This window comes from Macaca thibetana, chromosome 15 (assembly GCF_024542745.1).
Source record: "Macaca thibetana thibetana isolate TM-01 chromosome 15, ASM2454274v1, whole genome shotgun sequence".
Lineage (NCBI taxonomy): Eukaryota > Metazoa > Chordata > Mammalia > Primates > Cercopithecidae > Macaca > Macaca thibetana.
The window spans coordinates 15,755,107-15,772,355 of NC_065592.1; the positions used below are offsets into that span (position 1 = coordinate 15,755,107).

Sequence of the window (17,249 nt, forward strand, 5' to 3'; positions counted from 1 at the left end):
CGGGCCCCAGCCCGGGTGCCTGGTCCCTGGCGGTCGGGCGGGAGACCACTCTCAGCCCTGGGGCCTGTGAGCTGTCGCCCCTGGTGCCTCGAGGGTTGGGAACTGAGGGCCGCATCTGACACTCGGACGGAACCCGGGCCCTGCGGAGGCCCCTCTCTCTGGTAGGGCTTTTTCGATGCGGAGCGACCGGCTCAAATGGCCACCTTCCTTCGACACTGGTTGAGCGGACGCCTCTGACCCCTAAGGAACCCACCCAAGCAGAGGCCCGGCTTCACTCTCCCTTTCCTACACCAGTTAGTAAGGGGGTTTGCAAGAGGTCCTCGAAAGCAAGTCCTCTCCTAGCTTTTCAGATTTCTACCCTGGGGCTTCCCGAGACCCTAGCGTAGGGGATGGTGGAGGCGATCTGAGTGGTAAATAGGAACCCCGGCCAAACAATGCCTTGGGAGGGCTTAACCTCCCTCGATGGGGATGGCCGGACCTGAGTGGTTGCACAGGGGTTGTGGCTAGGAGCAATGGCATGAAACACAGCCAGGGAATTCTGCTATGGCTTTCTTCTTTACCTCTCTGATTTTTCCTTCTTGGTGTAGCCTCTTGAGGAGACTCTTCCACCATCTTAGAAGAATGGTAGAAAGCATCTTTGTTTCTCAGAGAAGCAGCTGTACTTTTTTCTATCCTTAGCTTTCAGGATGGGAGAAGATAAGGGTAGCTGTCATTTCCATCCTTCAAATAACAAGGCAACAGTTTAAGATACCGGCGGATACATCCTTCACACCAAAATTGACTCAAGTAATCACTGGCATAAAGTAAATCTAATCCAGTGATTTATTTATATTTTCATAACCCTTGGGTTCCCTTTTTAATTCGTCCTCTCCCCTTACCCAGGGCCTTTCTTTTTTTTCATTTCTACTCTCCCCCTTCCCATTGTGGGTGAGTGACTTTGTATCCCAAATAAAGTGCTTTAAGTAATCTTTTTTCCAATTTTGTATTGGTCAAACTTTAAGTTCCAATAGGAACTTTTGGTTAACCTGAGAAAGCTAATGTTGCTACACCACAGTGGTAAAATGTCACTCAAAAGCAAAGAAACAAATGTTAGCCGGTGCAGCCTTTTAATGGTTAAACATACAAACTTAGTTAAACACTTTTTACAATTTTAAGAATATTAATAGATTCTTCTTTTTAAAACACCTTTTATCTGTCTAAAAAGCTATACCACTGTTCTAGCTTCACAAGCCTTTCTTACGTTGTTTACTTCCACGTTCAATTTTTGAAGAAGTAGAGGTCATTACATCCTGTTAAAGGAAAAACAATGTAAATACTGTTTTTCAGTATGGCCATTTTCGTTGATTTGGAGATTCATGTTTTCAAAATTTTAGAGTTTGGAAAATTGCTAGAGGACAGAATGTAAAACATATATTCTAGTTACGTTTAGGAAAAGCAGATGTTATAATTCAAACAGGCACTTGTTCTGTGAGGATTTAATTACACTCGTGTTCATTAGTGGATCCTTTGAGTTACCCCGATCTGTTATTTCTGTTGTGGCAACCTGACATGTAAGAAGACTTATGTCCTTTGTTCATATATTTTTGTTAAATCATACTCTGCTTTTGTGATTTGCTGTCTTCCACTTTGAAAAAACCAAAAAAATTCCATTTTGGCAAAGCATTCTTCTTTACACTCAGGATTTTATATTCAAAAATTGAACTTCTACATTGTTTGCAATAACTAAGAACGCTAAAAAAAAAAAAAAACTTTATAACAAGGTTGTAGTAAGTACTTATTGTTTAGTTTGGACTGTGTTGGAGTTTCACTTTTTAGTGATGGGAAAAGGAAGCATGGGTAAAATAAAGCTAGCTGAAAATTAAAAATAAATTCGTGTTTTGCATCCAGTCTCATGAATGTTATGATCAGCGTTTTCTAATTTTACTAAAGCTTGAAGTGTGTGAGTTTTACCTCAATTTCTTGATAAAAGTTAGTTTTGAGTATTACTTTGTAATCTTAAATATTCTAGAGTTGCACTGTCCAGTACTAGCCAGTGGCCACATGTGACAGTTAAGGATTTGAAATGTGGCTAGTGTGAATTGAGATGTGCTGTAGGTGTAAAATACCAGATTTCAAAGACAGTACCAAAATTTTTTTAATATCTCAATAATTTTAATATTGACAACATGTTGAAATGATATTTTGTATAAACTGGGATAAATAAAATGTATTACTAAAAATAATTTTACCTATTTTCTTTTTTTTTTTTTTGAGACAGAGTCTGGCTCTGTAGCCCAGGCTGGAGTGCAGTGGCCAGATCTCGGCTCACTGCAAGCTCCGCCTCCCGGGTTCACGCCATTCTCCGGCCTCAGCCTCCCGAGTAGCTGGGACTACAGGCGCCCGCCACCTCGCCCAGCTAGTTTTTTGTATTTCTTAGTAGAGACGGGGTTTCACCGTGTTATCCAGGATGGTCTCGATCTCCTGACCTCGTGATCCACCCGTCTCGGCCTCCCAAAGTGCTGGGATTACAGGCTTGAGCCACCGCGCCCGGCCAATTTTACCTATTTTCTTTTAACTTTTTTTTTTTTTTTGAGACACAGTCTCTCTCTGTCACCCAGGCTGGAGTGCAGTGGCACCATCTGGGTTCTCTGCAACCTCCACTGCAGGTTTAAGCAATTCTTGTGCCTCAGCCTCCTGAGTAGTTGAGATTACAGGAAGGCACCACTACGCCAGGCTAGTTTCCGTATTTTTTAATAGAGATGGGGTTTTGCTATGTTGGCCAAGCGAGCCTAGAACTCCTGACATCAAGTGATCCACCCACCTCCGACCTTGGCCTTCCAAAGTGCTGGGATCACAGGTGTGAGCCACCTCACCTGGCCTCTTTTAACCTTTTTTAATGTGACTACCAGAAAATTAAAAATTACTTGGATTATAATGGCTCACATATTTCTGTTGGACATTACTGTTGTAGATCAGCATTACTCTTCCAAGAAATATATTGGAATAAAAGTAGATGTATAAAAATCCAAAACTTCCAGATAGATTACCCTGCTACAATCAGAATAATTAAAGAGCTAAGGACTTTGGTAATATGAAGGATGAAGTTATCCATTGGCTATTATTTGATAGGCAGAAGTAAGTTCTATCTCAAAAAAAAGTATTTTTCTAGTCATCACTAATATTAGTTATATTTGTTAAAATAGAAAGATGGCTCATGCCTGTAATCTCATCACTTTGGAAGGCAGAGGTGGGTGAATCATCTGAGGTCGGGAGTTCAAGACCAGCCTGACCAACATGGATAAACCCCATCTCTACTAAAATTACAAAAAATTAGCCGGGCTTGGTGGCGCATGCCTGTAATCCCAGCTACTCGGGAGGCTGAGGCAGGAGAATCACTTGAACCCGGGAGGCAGACGTTGCAGTGAGCCGAGATCCTGCCATTGCACTCCAGCCTAGGCAACAAGAGTGAAACTCCGTCTCAAAAAAAAAAAAAAAGAAGTTATCTCATTACTGCCCTATTAGAATGCATTGAGGCCAGGCGCAGTGGCTCACGCCTGTAGTCCCAGGACTTTGGGAGGACAAGGTGGGTGGATCACGAGGTCAGGACTTTGAGACCAGCCTGACCAACAGGTGAAACCCCGTCTCTACTAAAAATACAAAAATTAGCCAGGCATGGTGGTGTGCATCTGTAATCCCAGTTACTCAGGAGGCTGAGGCAGGAGAATCACATGAAACCGGGAGGCGGAGGTTGCAGTGAGCCAAGATCGCACCACTGCCCTCTAGCCTGGGCAACAGAATGAAAAAAAAAAAAAAAAGAATGCATTGGAAGTTATATCTAATAGTTATTTTAAAACTGAGTTCAACCACATAGTGTATTTAAGAAGTAAAAGTTGAGTCATATATACTTCACATGTTAACAGCAAAGTCACATATTATAGCAGTCTTTTAAATTGCAATTCAATTCCTTTTTCTCCAATGCAGAGTTTCTAGCTTACAAGTTGTTTCCATTGGTGTTTTGGTTTTTACTTGTCTGTTAGCTTGAGATCCAAATTGTACTTATGCTTTAAATATCATTTTTTAAGAACAAAACTAATTATTTTTAAGTTTTCTAAACTGGGAAGTACTGTGACAATCCATTTCAGTAGCTTATATTCCTCACATGGGTTAACTAGAATGAAAACAATGATTGTTTTAATTAGAAGAACTAAGCCCTAATGTTTACATTTTTATTAAGAGAATTATAAAATGCTATATACATATATGACAATTAAAGAAGCATAAACTTTATTCTGGCATTTTAAAATCAGATGCTGTAGACCTGAACTGGCTGCATAATATGGTGGACTAATAAGAGAAAATGAAAGTATTTAGCTGGCTCTTATTAAAGCAGTTTGTAATTTGAATCATGTAAGAGGTGCCTATTATGCTTCCTGTTTTGTGTGTCAGCACTCATAGCAAGGAACTTGCAGTCTGGAAAATTATTTGAGGGAAAAACTGTTTATGGTCCCACCTTTAATTTGGCATTTCTCACTCCTATGCTTTATCTTGTTACCCTTCTTCAGTTTTTGTAACTGGTAACTAAAATTAGTTTATACAAATAATTAGAATGTTTTTCTTAAGGAATCACTTTAGATATCTTGAGTTGTAGGCCTTTTAATCCATTTTATCTCAGTTTGAAATGTTTTGATTATTTGGGAAGAATACTTCAGTAGTAACTATAAATATTCGTAGCAATTTAGACTTACATAGACTCAAATGAGTTGCATAAAATGTATTAGTATAGGTCTAGAAGTTTTGCAAATTAATATATAGTCTTTGTGCTCCATGGTTCATTTATATGCTTTTTAAATTATAAAGACCATAGAATATTTACCATTTTGGGTAGTTACAAAAATATTTTCTAGGTAAACATTTGCCAAGTGCCTGTTTTGAAGGAATGAAGTTTCTTCTGTGTTTCAGATAAAATTTTATATTGTATTTATCTTAATTAAGGAATCTAGGATTTACTGATAATATCACTGAAGAAAAACATTTTTAGAAAAAGCATTTCTTTGATCGTGTAAGGGAAGTTTAGTTCATAATTTGCTATCAGAAAGTTATACTCTGACACAGAGAAGAAAATTTGGTAGAGTTATTGCCAAAATTTTGGCAGTGTTTTTTCTTTATATCTTAAAGGTATTAATTCAATTTGTGGTAGAAATTAAACTTCTCAGCATTAATTATGTTAAAACCTCTGATGTTTCTATGCCTAAACACACTAAGGACTATTGTAATATAAAACTATTCAGTGTGCTCTGGTATAGTTTGAAGCAGTTTAAAACTATGTAGTAGGTGACAATATGAAAGATAGCATTTTTCTGTTTAGTTGAAACTCCCCCCCCAACCCCCCACTTACGTGCTTTAATATAAAGCATTTGAGAAAGGCCTTGGAAAACTAAGGAAAAGGTATTTGCTCTTATTTTGTACTACCAGGTGGCCTGTGACACCCTAAACCACAGAATTAACATTTCCAAACAGGTAGCCATTATGAAAAACTACATGCAGTGTCCTGTTTTCATAAATATTTAATCAGTTCAAGTTATTAACTAAATTAGGGCTTTCAGTAGATTTAAGATGAAATTCATTCTTCCTCAAAGGCCTCTAATTGTATAACTCTGCAAACCAGAAAACTGCATGTTAAAAATGTTCAGTAGTTTTAGGGAGTGATATATTCACCTGCTCAGTGCTCATCTCTAAAGTTGGAAGGAAACTAATTGGTTTTTAGATTGATGGCATTAATAGATGTGGTAATTTGAGGATGAAAGTTGTAAAATAAATAACTTGGAAGATTTGGTTACTTTAAAGATAAGATTTTAGATAATTTGCGTTAGAGCTGTTTGAGAAAGTTTATATGCGGGTGCTTTTTTACATAGCAAGCTCTGTAATTCATTTTTACCAAGTTTTTTTTTTTTTTATCTTGGTTTTTGTGAATATAAAAGCACAGGTCCAGGCACGGTGGCTCATGCCTGCAATCCCAGCACTTTGGGAGGCTGAGGCAGCCAGACACATGAGGTCAGGAGTTCAAGACCAGCCTGGCCAACATGGTGAAACCCCTTCTCTATGAAAATTAGCCAGGCATGATGGTAGGTGCCATCCCAGCTACTTGGGATGCCAAGGCGGGACAATCACTTGAACCCAGGAGGCAAAGGTTGCAGTGAGCCGAGATTGCGCCATTGCACTCCAGTCTGGGTGACAGAGCAAGACTCTCAAAAAAAAAAAAAAAAAAAAAAAAAAAAAGAAACACAATAAAGGCTAATAGAATTTTTTTTTGTATGTTGGCATAATGGAAAATAGTTTCAGTTATATATTTTTTCTCTCCTGAATGTGACTACATTTTTAAACATCTAATTTCTTTGGAACTAATATATTTGGGTTGGTAAACATTCCTGTGAAATAAAGTATTGGTTGTTTAATTGCCCTAAATACCTAGATTTCTTGTTCACCAGAGAGCTTTTGTCAGACTTATGTAAGTCTTGAATTGGAAGATAAAGAAAATCTAGGAAGTTTAGTGTGTTCAAATTAGTGTTGTTTTGCTACTAAATCTTTTACTTTACTAAAGTTGTGGATTTTTTTTTTTTTTTGAGACAAAGTTTCGCTCTTGTTGAACAGGCTGGAGTGCAGTGGCGTGATCTTGGCTCACTGCAACCTCCACCTTCCAGATTCAAGTAATTCTCCTGCCTCAGCCTCCCTAGTAGCTGGGATTACAGGCATGTGCCACCACACGTGGCTAATTTTGTATTTTTAGTAGAGATCGGGTTTATCCATGTTAGTTAGTCTGGTCCCGAGCTCCTGACCTCAGGTGATCCTCCCGCCTTGGCCTCCCACAGTGCTGCGATTATAGGTGTGAGCCACCATGCCCGGCAGGAATATTTTGATCTTAGAAACAAGAAAAATTCTCTCACTGTTTTTTTTCACATGTGCCTTTTCAGTTTTTAATCATGACTATATACCATTTTAGAATGATGTTTTTTCTTCTACGTCTTCCTCATTGGACTTTACAGTTTTGGTTATGTATATCAATCACTAAATAATATAGTTTTATCAGAAGTATTGTAATGAACAATACAAGATTTTTAAGACAATTTTTTTGTTGGTTTTACTTTGGCACTGTATGTTGTGGTCAGCATTATTCTTTCATTTATGAACAAACAGCTCTCTTAATCATCTCTCACTCATCACAGTCTTCTCTTATATGTTGATTTTCAGTACCTCATTTTGCTTCCTAGCCAAGTCTTGTCAGAGATTTCCTCTTTAAGGTGGCAAGGCTGTTTTCTTCACACTTGAGTCTCTACAATATTATTTGGATGAGTAGTTTCCAAAGTTCACTAACTCCTGGCCGTACCTTATTATGTTTGGAGTACTGGTTATCCAAGGGAAACACTTAAAAAACAAAACAACAAAACAAACACCCCAGCGGTCCAAAGTAATTTGTGTTCCTAAAGATGGAATATGGAAAGTTAATTTGCTTGTTTGATGTGGTCATTGAGAAAAACACATAAAAGCTTTGATTATTATGTGAGCAACCAATATAAATACAGTTTAATTGAAAGGAACACTATTAAGGTATTGTTTCCATGCAGAATTTCAGAAATTTAATTAATTCAGTAAATAGGTTTTTTAAAAAATACATCCAAATGTTATAAAATTATTCAGAAGTATTTTAGGTCTGCAGCTATTGGTTGACTTAAGCAATTAACTCTTGAAAGGTGAATGATGAATATGTGGTTAATTCATACTTTTGTCCATTTCTAGCTTACAAAACACTACACAGCAAAATAATGATCTGCTAGACTGCTAACCCGAGCGTCCAGCTTCCACAATGCCTGTGCAGGCAGCTCAATGGACAGAATTTCTGTCCTGTCCAATCTGCTATAATGAATTTGATGAGAATGTGCACAAACCCATCAGTTTAGGTTGTTCACACACTGTTTGCAAGACCTGCTTGAATAAACTTCATCGAAAAGCTTGTCCTTTTGACCAGACTGCCATCAACACAGATATTGATGTACTTCCTGTCAACTTTGCACTTCTCCAGTTAGTTGGAGCCCAGGTAAGTGTTCAAGATTTTACTATATGTTGGTGCAAAAGTGATCGCTGTTTTTGCCATTATTTTAATGGCTTGTCCAGCCTGCAGGCCACATGCGGCCCAGGACATCTTTGAATGCAGCCCAACACAAATTCATAAACTTTTAAAACATTGTGAGTTTTTTTGTGATTTATTTTTATTTTTATTTTTTTAGCTCATCAGCTATCGTTAGTGTATCTTACGTGGCCTTTTTTTTTTTTTTTTTTTTTTTTTTTTTTGAAACAGAGTCTCTCTCTGTCTCCCAGGCTGGAGTGCAGTGGCGTAATCTGGGCTCACTGCAATTCCCACCTCCCAGGTTCAAGTGATTCTCCTGCTTCAGCCTCCCAAGTAGCTGGGACTACAGGCACGCACCAACATACCCAGCTAATTTTTTTCGTATTTTTAGTGGAGACAGGGTTTCACTATGTTGGCCAGGCTGGTCTGGAACTCCTGACCTTAAGTGATCCACCCACCTCGGCCTCCCAGTGTGCTAGGATTACAGGCATGAGCCACTGCACCCGGCCATCTTACGTGGCTTTAATGGCAAAAACTGCAATTACTTTTGCAGCAACCTAATAATTTGTTACCTGAAGTAGTTATTGAACTTTGTTCAGTAACAGGTATAAAGTATGTTTAGTGATCATTAAGGTGTAAAAAATAAATCTCAATGTACCTGATTTTCAGGATTGTATTCTGCGAAAGATTTTCTTTAGATAATGTCATATCCTTATACAAACCATAGATTATATTATAGTTACATATTTCTTTAATTCTGTGGCTAAAATTTATGTATGTAAGTGATTTTGGTGGATAAGAAACGTTTTTATGTAAGTGTACATATTTGTTCACTAGGTGATATGAAAAGAAATGTAATCAAAGCTTTGACCAGAAACAGGTTTTTCTGTTGTCGTTGTTACTCTTTTTTACTTCACTTAACTTTTTGTATAATAGTGCAAATGAAAAAATAAGGTCTATGTAGGGATGTTTATATGGAAAACCAAAAACCAATGTGTCAGTAATAAATTCTGCATGATTTCTTATGACCATGTGCTATATCAAGCTTGTCTGACTTTCAGGCTGCATGCAGCCCAGGACAGCTTTGAATGTGGCCCAACACAAATTCGTAAACTTTCTTTTTTTTTAAGCTCATCAGCTATTGTTAGTGTTAGTGTATCTTATGTGTGGCCCAAGACAGTTCTTCCAGTGTGGCCCACAGAAGCCAGAAGACACCTCTGAGCTATGTGATGCCTGAGTCGAACATTAGGGGAAAAAAAAAGAACATGTGCTATAGAATTCGTGTTTGTAATTATTTTATTGAATCAAAGCAAGATTCTAGATTTGAAATAACTTCTATTTAATGAGGGTCTACTTTACATTAGGTTTGACAGTAAGTATTCAGCATTTATTATTACTAATTCTTACCATAGCTTTTCAGGTGGTTATTATCCCCATTTTACAGGTTACGAAGAAGATGAAATTCTATACATCATGTACTACATATTAAAGCCAAAAAGGGCCGGGCGCGGTGGCTCAAGCCTGTAATCCCAGCACTTTGGGAGGCCGAGATGGGCGGATCACGAGGTCAGGAGATCGAGACCATCCTGGCTAACACGGTGAAACCCCGTCTCTACTAAGAAATACAAAAAATAGCCGGGCGAGGTGGCGGGCGCCTGTAGTCCCAGCTACTCGGGAGGCTGAGGCAGGAGAATGGCGTGAACCCGGGAGGCGGAGCTTGCAGTGAGCTGAGATCCGGCCACTGCACTCCAGCCTGGGCTACAGAGCGAGACTCCGTCTCAAAAAAAAAAAAAAAAAATAATAATAATAATAATAAAGCCAAAAAGGAATTATTTTTCTGATTTGATAGAAAATCCAATAAACCAAAATACTTCATTCATTCCCTTAGTATCTTGAATTTGAAGTCCTCCTTGTAAAGCACAAAATCTCTTTTCAGTGTTTATAGTCAAGTTACACACCATGAAATCAAGGTGCATCTACAATCGATAGTGTATCTTAATTTAATTGGCAATATATTTTTGTTAATGGAGTATAAAATAATGTCTCTTGCAAACAATAACATTTTAGATTTGATAAAATATAAACTTTTTGTCAGAATACTAGCTAACCACGAGACCCAGTGGCTTACGCCTGTAATCTCAGCACTTTGGGAGGCTGAGGTGGGCAGGCCGCTTGAGGCCAGGAGTTCGAGACTAGCCTGGGCAACATGGTGAAACCCCATCTCTACAAAAAATACAAAAATTAGTCAGGCGTGGTGGTGTGTGACTGTAATCCCAGCTACTTGGGAGGCTGAGATGGTGAGATGGGAGGTTCATTTGAGCCCAGGAGGTTAAGGCTGCAGAGAGCCAAGATCATGCCACTGCACTCCAGCCTGGGTGATCGGAGTAAGACCCTATCTCAAAAAAAATGCAGAAAAACTAGCTACCATTTATTTAGCATTTGCTATAGGTCAGCGGGTACTGTGTTAATATCATTTGTAAATGTTATCTCCGTTGGTCCTTAAATTGCTTACAGGTCTTTACAATGTGACTTCTGTTACCTCTTCTACTACTGTTCTTATTCTGCTTAAGCTACACTGGCTTCTTAGCCAGTTCTCAGATATACCAAGTATATTGCCACCTGATGGCTTTTATAGTGACTGTTACCTTTGCCTAGAATGTTCAGTCTCTCTCCATTTTCTTTTTTTTTTTTTTTGAGATGGACTCTCACTGTCATCTAGGTTGGAGTGCAATGGCCCAATCTCAGCTCATTGCATCCTCCACTTTCCAGGTTCAAGTGATTCTCCTGCTTCAGCCTCCCGAGTAGCTGGGATTACAGGTGCGCGCCACCATGCCCAGCTAACTGTTGTATTTTTAGTAGAGATGGGGTCTCACCATGTTGGCCAGGCTGGTCTCGAACTCCTGACCTCAAGTGATCTGCCCACCTTGGCCTCCCAAAATGCTGGGATTATTGGCGTGAGCAACCATGCCTAGCCTCTCTCTTCACATTCTTTATTCACATCTCACAGTTTTCAAGGAGCCAATCCTGACCACCCTAATTAAAATTGTAACCCCTCGCTAGTATTTCCAGTCCCCCTTATCTTTGCTCTATAATTTCACCTCTTGAAACACTACATATCTATTTATTATGTTTTTAATTTATTGATTGGCTGCCTCTTCTACTGTCCACTAGAATGTGAGCTCCACAAGGGCAAAACATTTTGTCTGTTTTGCTCATTGATATATCCCTGGTACCTATAACTGTGCCCAGTGCATGGTAAGCTCTCCATAAATATAAATATTTGTTGAATTATATTGCACTTTCGTAGTGACACTACAAAATACAGATTTTCCATCTTCATTTTGCAGATATGGAAATTATGACTTGGAGCAATTAAGTAATTTACTCAGGGTCATTCATAGAAGTAGCAGAGCTGCAATTTTTACCCAAGTTTTGACCTTTGAATGGAAACACTCTATCTTATAATGCTTATCTCAAGTAAATAATATAGTGAAAAGGTGATAAGTGCTATGGGGGGAAAAGAAAAAACAACTCTGCCTTTTTTCTCCACTCTTTAATTTTGAAATTCTTTCAGACTTACAAAAAAGTTGCAAGAGATACTATTCAGAGAACTTGTATAACTTTCCGCAGCTTAACCTAGTGTTAACATCCAACACCAAGAAATTAGCATTGATACAATACTGTTAACTTTCTGCTTCTTTTCTTTCTTCATTAATCCACACAGCTCCTGCTATTAAGTATGTTATTTTTTGTTGTTGCTGCTGCTGTTGTTATTTTGAGATGGAGTCTCGCTCTGTCACCCAGATTGGAGTGCACGGTGCAATCTTAGCTCACTCCAACCTCAGCCTCCTGGGTTCAAGAGATTCTCCTGCCTCAGCCTCCTGAGTAGCTAGGATTACAGGCATCCACCACCACACCTGTCTAATTTTTGTAGTTTTTAGTAGAGATGGAATTTCACCATGTTGGCCAGGCTGGTCTCAAACTCCTGACTTCAGTTAATCTGCCTCCTTGGCCTCCCAAAGCGCTGAGATTACAGGCCTGAGCCACCATGACTGGCCTCATTTTTGGTTTATAGAAAGCAGTTTGGCTAGGTGTTTGACTTTAATTTTACTTAAATGGCTTTCATGTAGTATCTATGCGTTATAATTTTATACTCACCAAGATTATTACCAAGTACATAAATAATAGTTGCATGAGCTGAATGAATATTTCTGCAATACTTCTTTTTTTTTTTTTTAAGGTACCAGATCATCAGTCAATTAAGTTAAGTAATCTAGGTGAGAATAAACACTATGAGGTTGCAAAGAAATGCGTTGAGGATTTGGCACTCTACTTAAAACCACTAAGTGGAGGTAAAGGTAAGTTCATAAAATGCATTTTTACTGGTAAGTAGGGCTTGGTAGTACATTTACCTGGAACGACTTGATGTGGATACCCTATTAAATTGTGGAAAAGGAGTTTGCTTGAGAAATGCCTTGAAAAATGTATAGATTCAGAAAATTACCTTGTCCTATTTTCTGAAAATAACCAATATTGTCATTAAGAATTCAAGCTGGGGCCGGGTGCAGTGGCTCATGCCTGTAATCCCAGCACTTTGGGAGGCTTAGGTGGGCGGATCACAAGGTCAGGAGATCGAGACCATCCTGGCTAACACGGTGAAACCCGATCTCTACTAAAAATACAAAAAATTAGCCAGGCATGGTGGAGGGCGCCTGTAGTCCCAGCTACTCGGGAGGCTGAGGCAGGAGAATGGCGTGAACCTGGGAGGTGGAGCTTGCAGTAAGCCGAGATGGCACCAGTGCACTCCAGCCTGGGCGACACAGCGAGACTCCGTCTCAAAAAAAAAAAAAAATTAAAGCTGGGCGTGGTGGCTTCATGCCTATAATTTGAACACTTTATGAGGCTGAGGTGGGTGGATTTCTTGACCCCAGAAGTTTGAGACCAAGCCCATCTCTACTAAAAATACAAAAAATTAGGTGGGCATGGTGGCACATGCCTGTAGTCCCAGCTACTGAGGAGGCCGGTGTAGGAGAATCACATGAGCCCAGGAAGTTGAGATTGCTGTGAGCTGTGATCGTGCCACTGCACTCAGCCTGGGCAATGGGAGTGAGACCTTGTCTAAAAAAAAAAAAAAATTTACCAGAGTCACTGCATCTTGAAATTTGTACAGTATTTGAATTCATTGTTTAATAGTGCTTTTATTAATATAATATTATTAATATAATATTAATGTAATAACAGAGATAGAATACTGTTAGGAAAATGAAAGCACATTAGAAGGGACTCATTAGGAATTATGGCTTAATCATTAAATACAGATAATGAAAATTGACTTTTATTTTGTATTGAAAAAACTTTAGCTCCCTTTGTTTCCCTTTTCCTAAAGGTGTAGCTAGTTTGAACCAGAGTGCACTGAGCCGTCCGATGCAAAGGAAACTGGTGACACTTGTAAACTGTCAACTGGTGGAAGAAGAAGGTCGTGTAAGAGCCATGCGAGCAGCTCGTTCCCTTGGAGAAAGAACTGTAACAGAACTGATATTACAGCACCAGAACCCTCAGCAGTTGTCTGCCAATCTATGGGCCGCTGTCAGGGCTCGAGGATGCCAGTTTTTAGGGCCAGGTAAGATAGGTTACTATCTTACCTTTTTTATTAGTAAGGGGCTTGAGGATGCCAATTTCTGGAGCTCGGTGAATCCTGAGACTCAGCCTGTCTTTATATGTACAAATATTGATATAATTAAAGATAAATTTGTTTTTGTTGTTGTTATTGCTGTTTTGTTTTGTTTTGTTTGAGACAGTGTCTCACTCTGTCACCCAGGCTGGAGTGCAGTGGCGCAGTCTTGGCTCACTGCAGCCTCGACATCCAGGTTCAAGCAATTCTCCTGACTTAGCCCCTTAAGTAGCTGGAACTATAGGCACACACCATCACACCCGGCTAATTTTTCTATTGTTTGTACAGACAGGGTTTCACCATGTTGGCCAGGCTGGTCTGAACTCCTGACCTCAGGTGATCCGCCCGCCCGGCCTCCCAAAATTCTAGGATTATAGCCACTGCACCCAGCCAAGATATATCCGTTTTTATTAATCTTAATTTATATGATAGACAGTGCTTTTGTGTTTTAAAACAGATTTCTCATTTAAGCTTCAATTGCCGTCAAGATAGGCAATATAGCTACAGTTTTACAAATTAGAAAACCAAGTTAGTGGCCTAAGATTGAACACTTAATAAACCAAAGAAAGGTAAGCTGTTTTTTGGTCTGAAAAAAAATGTTTAAACTCTTAATCGTTTTTAGGGGATAATTATTTATGGTTAGTGTTATCTATGTTCTGTCTTAAAAAATCTTCACCTATACCAAGGTTATGAAGTACCCTGCTGTGTTTTCTTCCAGAAGGTTTATTGTTTGAAATTTGTGATTTAGAACTACAGTTTGGGTAGAATTTATTTTTGGAAAGGAAACTTTAATAAGTGATATTGGGACAACTAGATCAAAATGTGGAAAAAGACAAAATTAGATGCATTTCTTATTCTCTATAAACTATATAAATTACAAACATGTCAGAAATCCTTATTAAAAATAAAAATAAATTATATAGGTAATAAAAACCAATAAAAGAATGTATTTCTGTATAACCTGTGAGTAGGGAACATTTTTCTAACTTTAACTCAAAATCTAGAAACAATAAGGGAAGAAATTGATATTTGACTGTATAATTTTTATGTTTAATTTACATCACAAAAAAATTATAACCAAAGGTAAAAGAAGGCCAACTGGGGAAAATATAAATTATGTAACAAATGTACACAGAGGGCTAATATAACTAATATATATGGTACGTCTAAAAATTCAGAAGAAAAAGACCAACAACCAATTGAAAAATTGACAAAAGATGCAAGAAATACCATTTCTCACCTATCAGATGGAAGAATCTTAAAGTCTGAAAATAATTCTGTTGGCAAGGGTGTGAGGTACTCTCATCCAGTAGTCATGGGCATGCAAAGTGGTGCAAGAGAGGAATTTGGCAACATCTGAAAATATTACCTCTGTGTTTACCCTTTGGTCTAGCAATCCCACTTCTAGGAATCTATCCCAAAGAGACAACAGAAGGTATAGAATGCATAAAGTTTTAAAAGAACTATTTGTAATAGCAAACATCTGGAAACAACCTGAATGCCTATGCGTAATAAGGTACTAGTATAATAAACTGTGGTATATCCTTCCAGTGTAGTACTATGCAGCTGTCGAAAGAAATGAGGAAGAAGTATATATTCTGCTAGGGTGTGACCTCCAGATACGTTGGTAAGTTAAAAAATAAAAGCAAGGTCCAGAATGATGTGCTCAGTATAGTACTTTCTAAGTAAGAGAAGGAGGGAGAAAATCCAACTTAATCATTTAAATTTTCCAAAAGAAACAATGGTTTAAAAAAAAAAAAAAAAAAAAAAGACTAATACCAGTATGTAGAAGAACAAGGAATCAAGGGAAAGCAGACAGGGACAGAAGCTATACCTTGTCAACTCTATCTTGTTTTGCACTTTGGAACCACATAAGTGTTTTATGTAATTATAAAACAACTTTAAATATTTTAAAAATTTAATTAAAAATGATTAAAATAATACCTAAAAATAAAGCTAAAACAAGTTGGTAGCATATCCATTCGAGAATGAATTATTTCAGGTTACTTTAGAACACAGTGTTTTGACCTTTATATCCCTAGTGGAATATACAATAAATCCTAAATTATATTCATTTGTCATATTGTTCATAATTCTACTGGTATTGTTATTTAGAAACTTAAACAGACACACAGTAGCATAAAACAAGTAAGCAAATAATTATGTTAATGCCACCAGAATCAAGACTTTCAGCATTTAAAAAAAAGATACGGCCGGGCGCGGTGGCTCAAGCCTGTAATCCCAGCACTTTGGGAGGCCGAGACGGGCGGATCATGAGGTCAGGAGATCAAGACCATCCTGGCTGACACGGTGAAACCCCGTCTCTACTAAAAGATACAAAAAACTAGCCGGGCGAGGTGGCGGGCGCCTGTAGTCCCAGATACTCGGGAGGCTGAGGCAGGAGAATGGCGTGAACCCGGGATGTGGAGCTTGCAGTGAGCCGAGATCTGGCCACTGCACTCCAGCCTGGGCGGCAGAGCGAGACTCCGTCTCAAAAAAAAAAAAAAAAAAAAAAAAAAAAGATACAAGGCCAGGCACGGTGGCTCACACCTGTAATCCCAGCACATTGGGAGGCCAAGGCGGGTGGATCACCTGAGGTCAGGAGTTCAAGACTAGCCTGGCCAACATGGCAAAAACCCATCTCTACTAAAAATACAAAAATTAGCCGGACATGGTGGCAGTTGTTTGTAATTTCAGCTAGTCGGGAGGCTGAGGCATGAGAATCGCTGTAACCTGGGGGCAGAGGTTGAGTGAGCCGAGATCATGCCACTTCACTCTATCCTGGGTGAAAGAGCAAAACTCCATCTCAAAAAAAAAAAAAGAAAGAAGGAAAGATACAAGTATAAAATCAAAGATTTAAGTAAAACTCCTGCAGCCTTAAATTTGAATTGGCAATTTTAATACAGACTCATTTGTTTTTCTATTTCTAAAAAATGCCAGTGTCCATGGTCTGTCCACTGAAAATACTTAGAAGTGATGAATAACCCTAACACCCAGATTGTGGGCTTTCATATATACCATTTCCCACTAAACAGAGGCAGGGCTCTTTGGGTAAATGCCTTATTCCAGTCCTGGGGTAGGAAGTCATGTGCTGGGTGGGGAGAGGGGAAGCAAAAAAGCTTATAATCCCAGTACTTTGGGAGGCTTAGGTGGGAGGATCAGTTGACCCCCAGAGAAAGAGATAAGGGAGAGACAATTTTGTTGAAAGGACAAAGAATTGAACATGAAGGAGCTCCTACTAGATGTAAGTAGGGCAATTTAAACATTATAATGAATGACTCCAATGCATTGAAACACAATATGTACAAAACGATTCTTACATATTGAGGAAAGTTTCCTCTTTTAGCTGAATTCAAACTAATAATACATTTAGAAAATGATACAACTAGAAAAATCACAATTTTGCATCCCCAAATGTATTAATGGGCTTCAGCAAGAATTATTTATGGCTGTTAAACCCTTTAGATGAGAGGTAACTGG

The 17,249-nt window shown here is 38.6% G+C and overlaps 2 protein-coding genes across 7 annotated transcripts in view; both read left to right on the forward strand.

Moving 5' to 3' along the window:
- PDCL (phosducin like) overlaps positions 1 to 17,249 on the forward strand; it is a 112,669-nt gene that overhangs the window by 30,596 nt on the left and 64,824 nt on the right. The window lies entirely within an intron of this gene.
- Positions 1 to 17,249, forward strand: part of RC3H2 (ring finger and CCCH-type domains 2) — a 57,198-nt gene that overhangs the window by 395 nt on the left and 39,554 nt on the right. For 4 of the 6 annotated variants that reach the window (XM_050760646.1, XM_050760649.1, XM_050760648.1 and 1 more), the window contains exons 2-4: positions 7,771 to 8,068; positions 12,339 to 12,456; positions 13,485 to 13,718. In XM_050760646.1, coding sequence (XP_050616603.1) covers positions 7,838 to 8,068; positions 12,339 to 12,456; positions 13,485 to 13,718 — 583 coding nt within the window. In that variant the 5' untranslated portion in view covers positions 7,771 to 7,837. Of the gene's footprint in view, positions 1 to 22; positions 162 to 7,770; positions 8,069 to 12,338; positions 12,457 to 13,484; positions 15,397 to 17,249 lie in introns of those variants that run through there. The other 2 variants (XM_050760647.1, XM_050760651.1) reach the window with 2 other exon arrangements.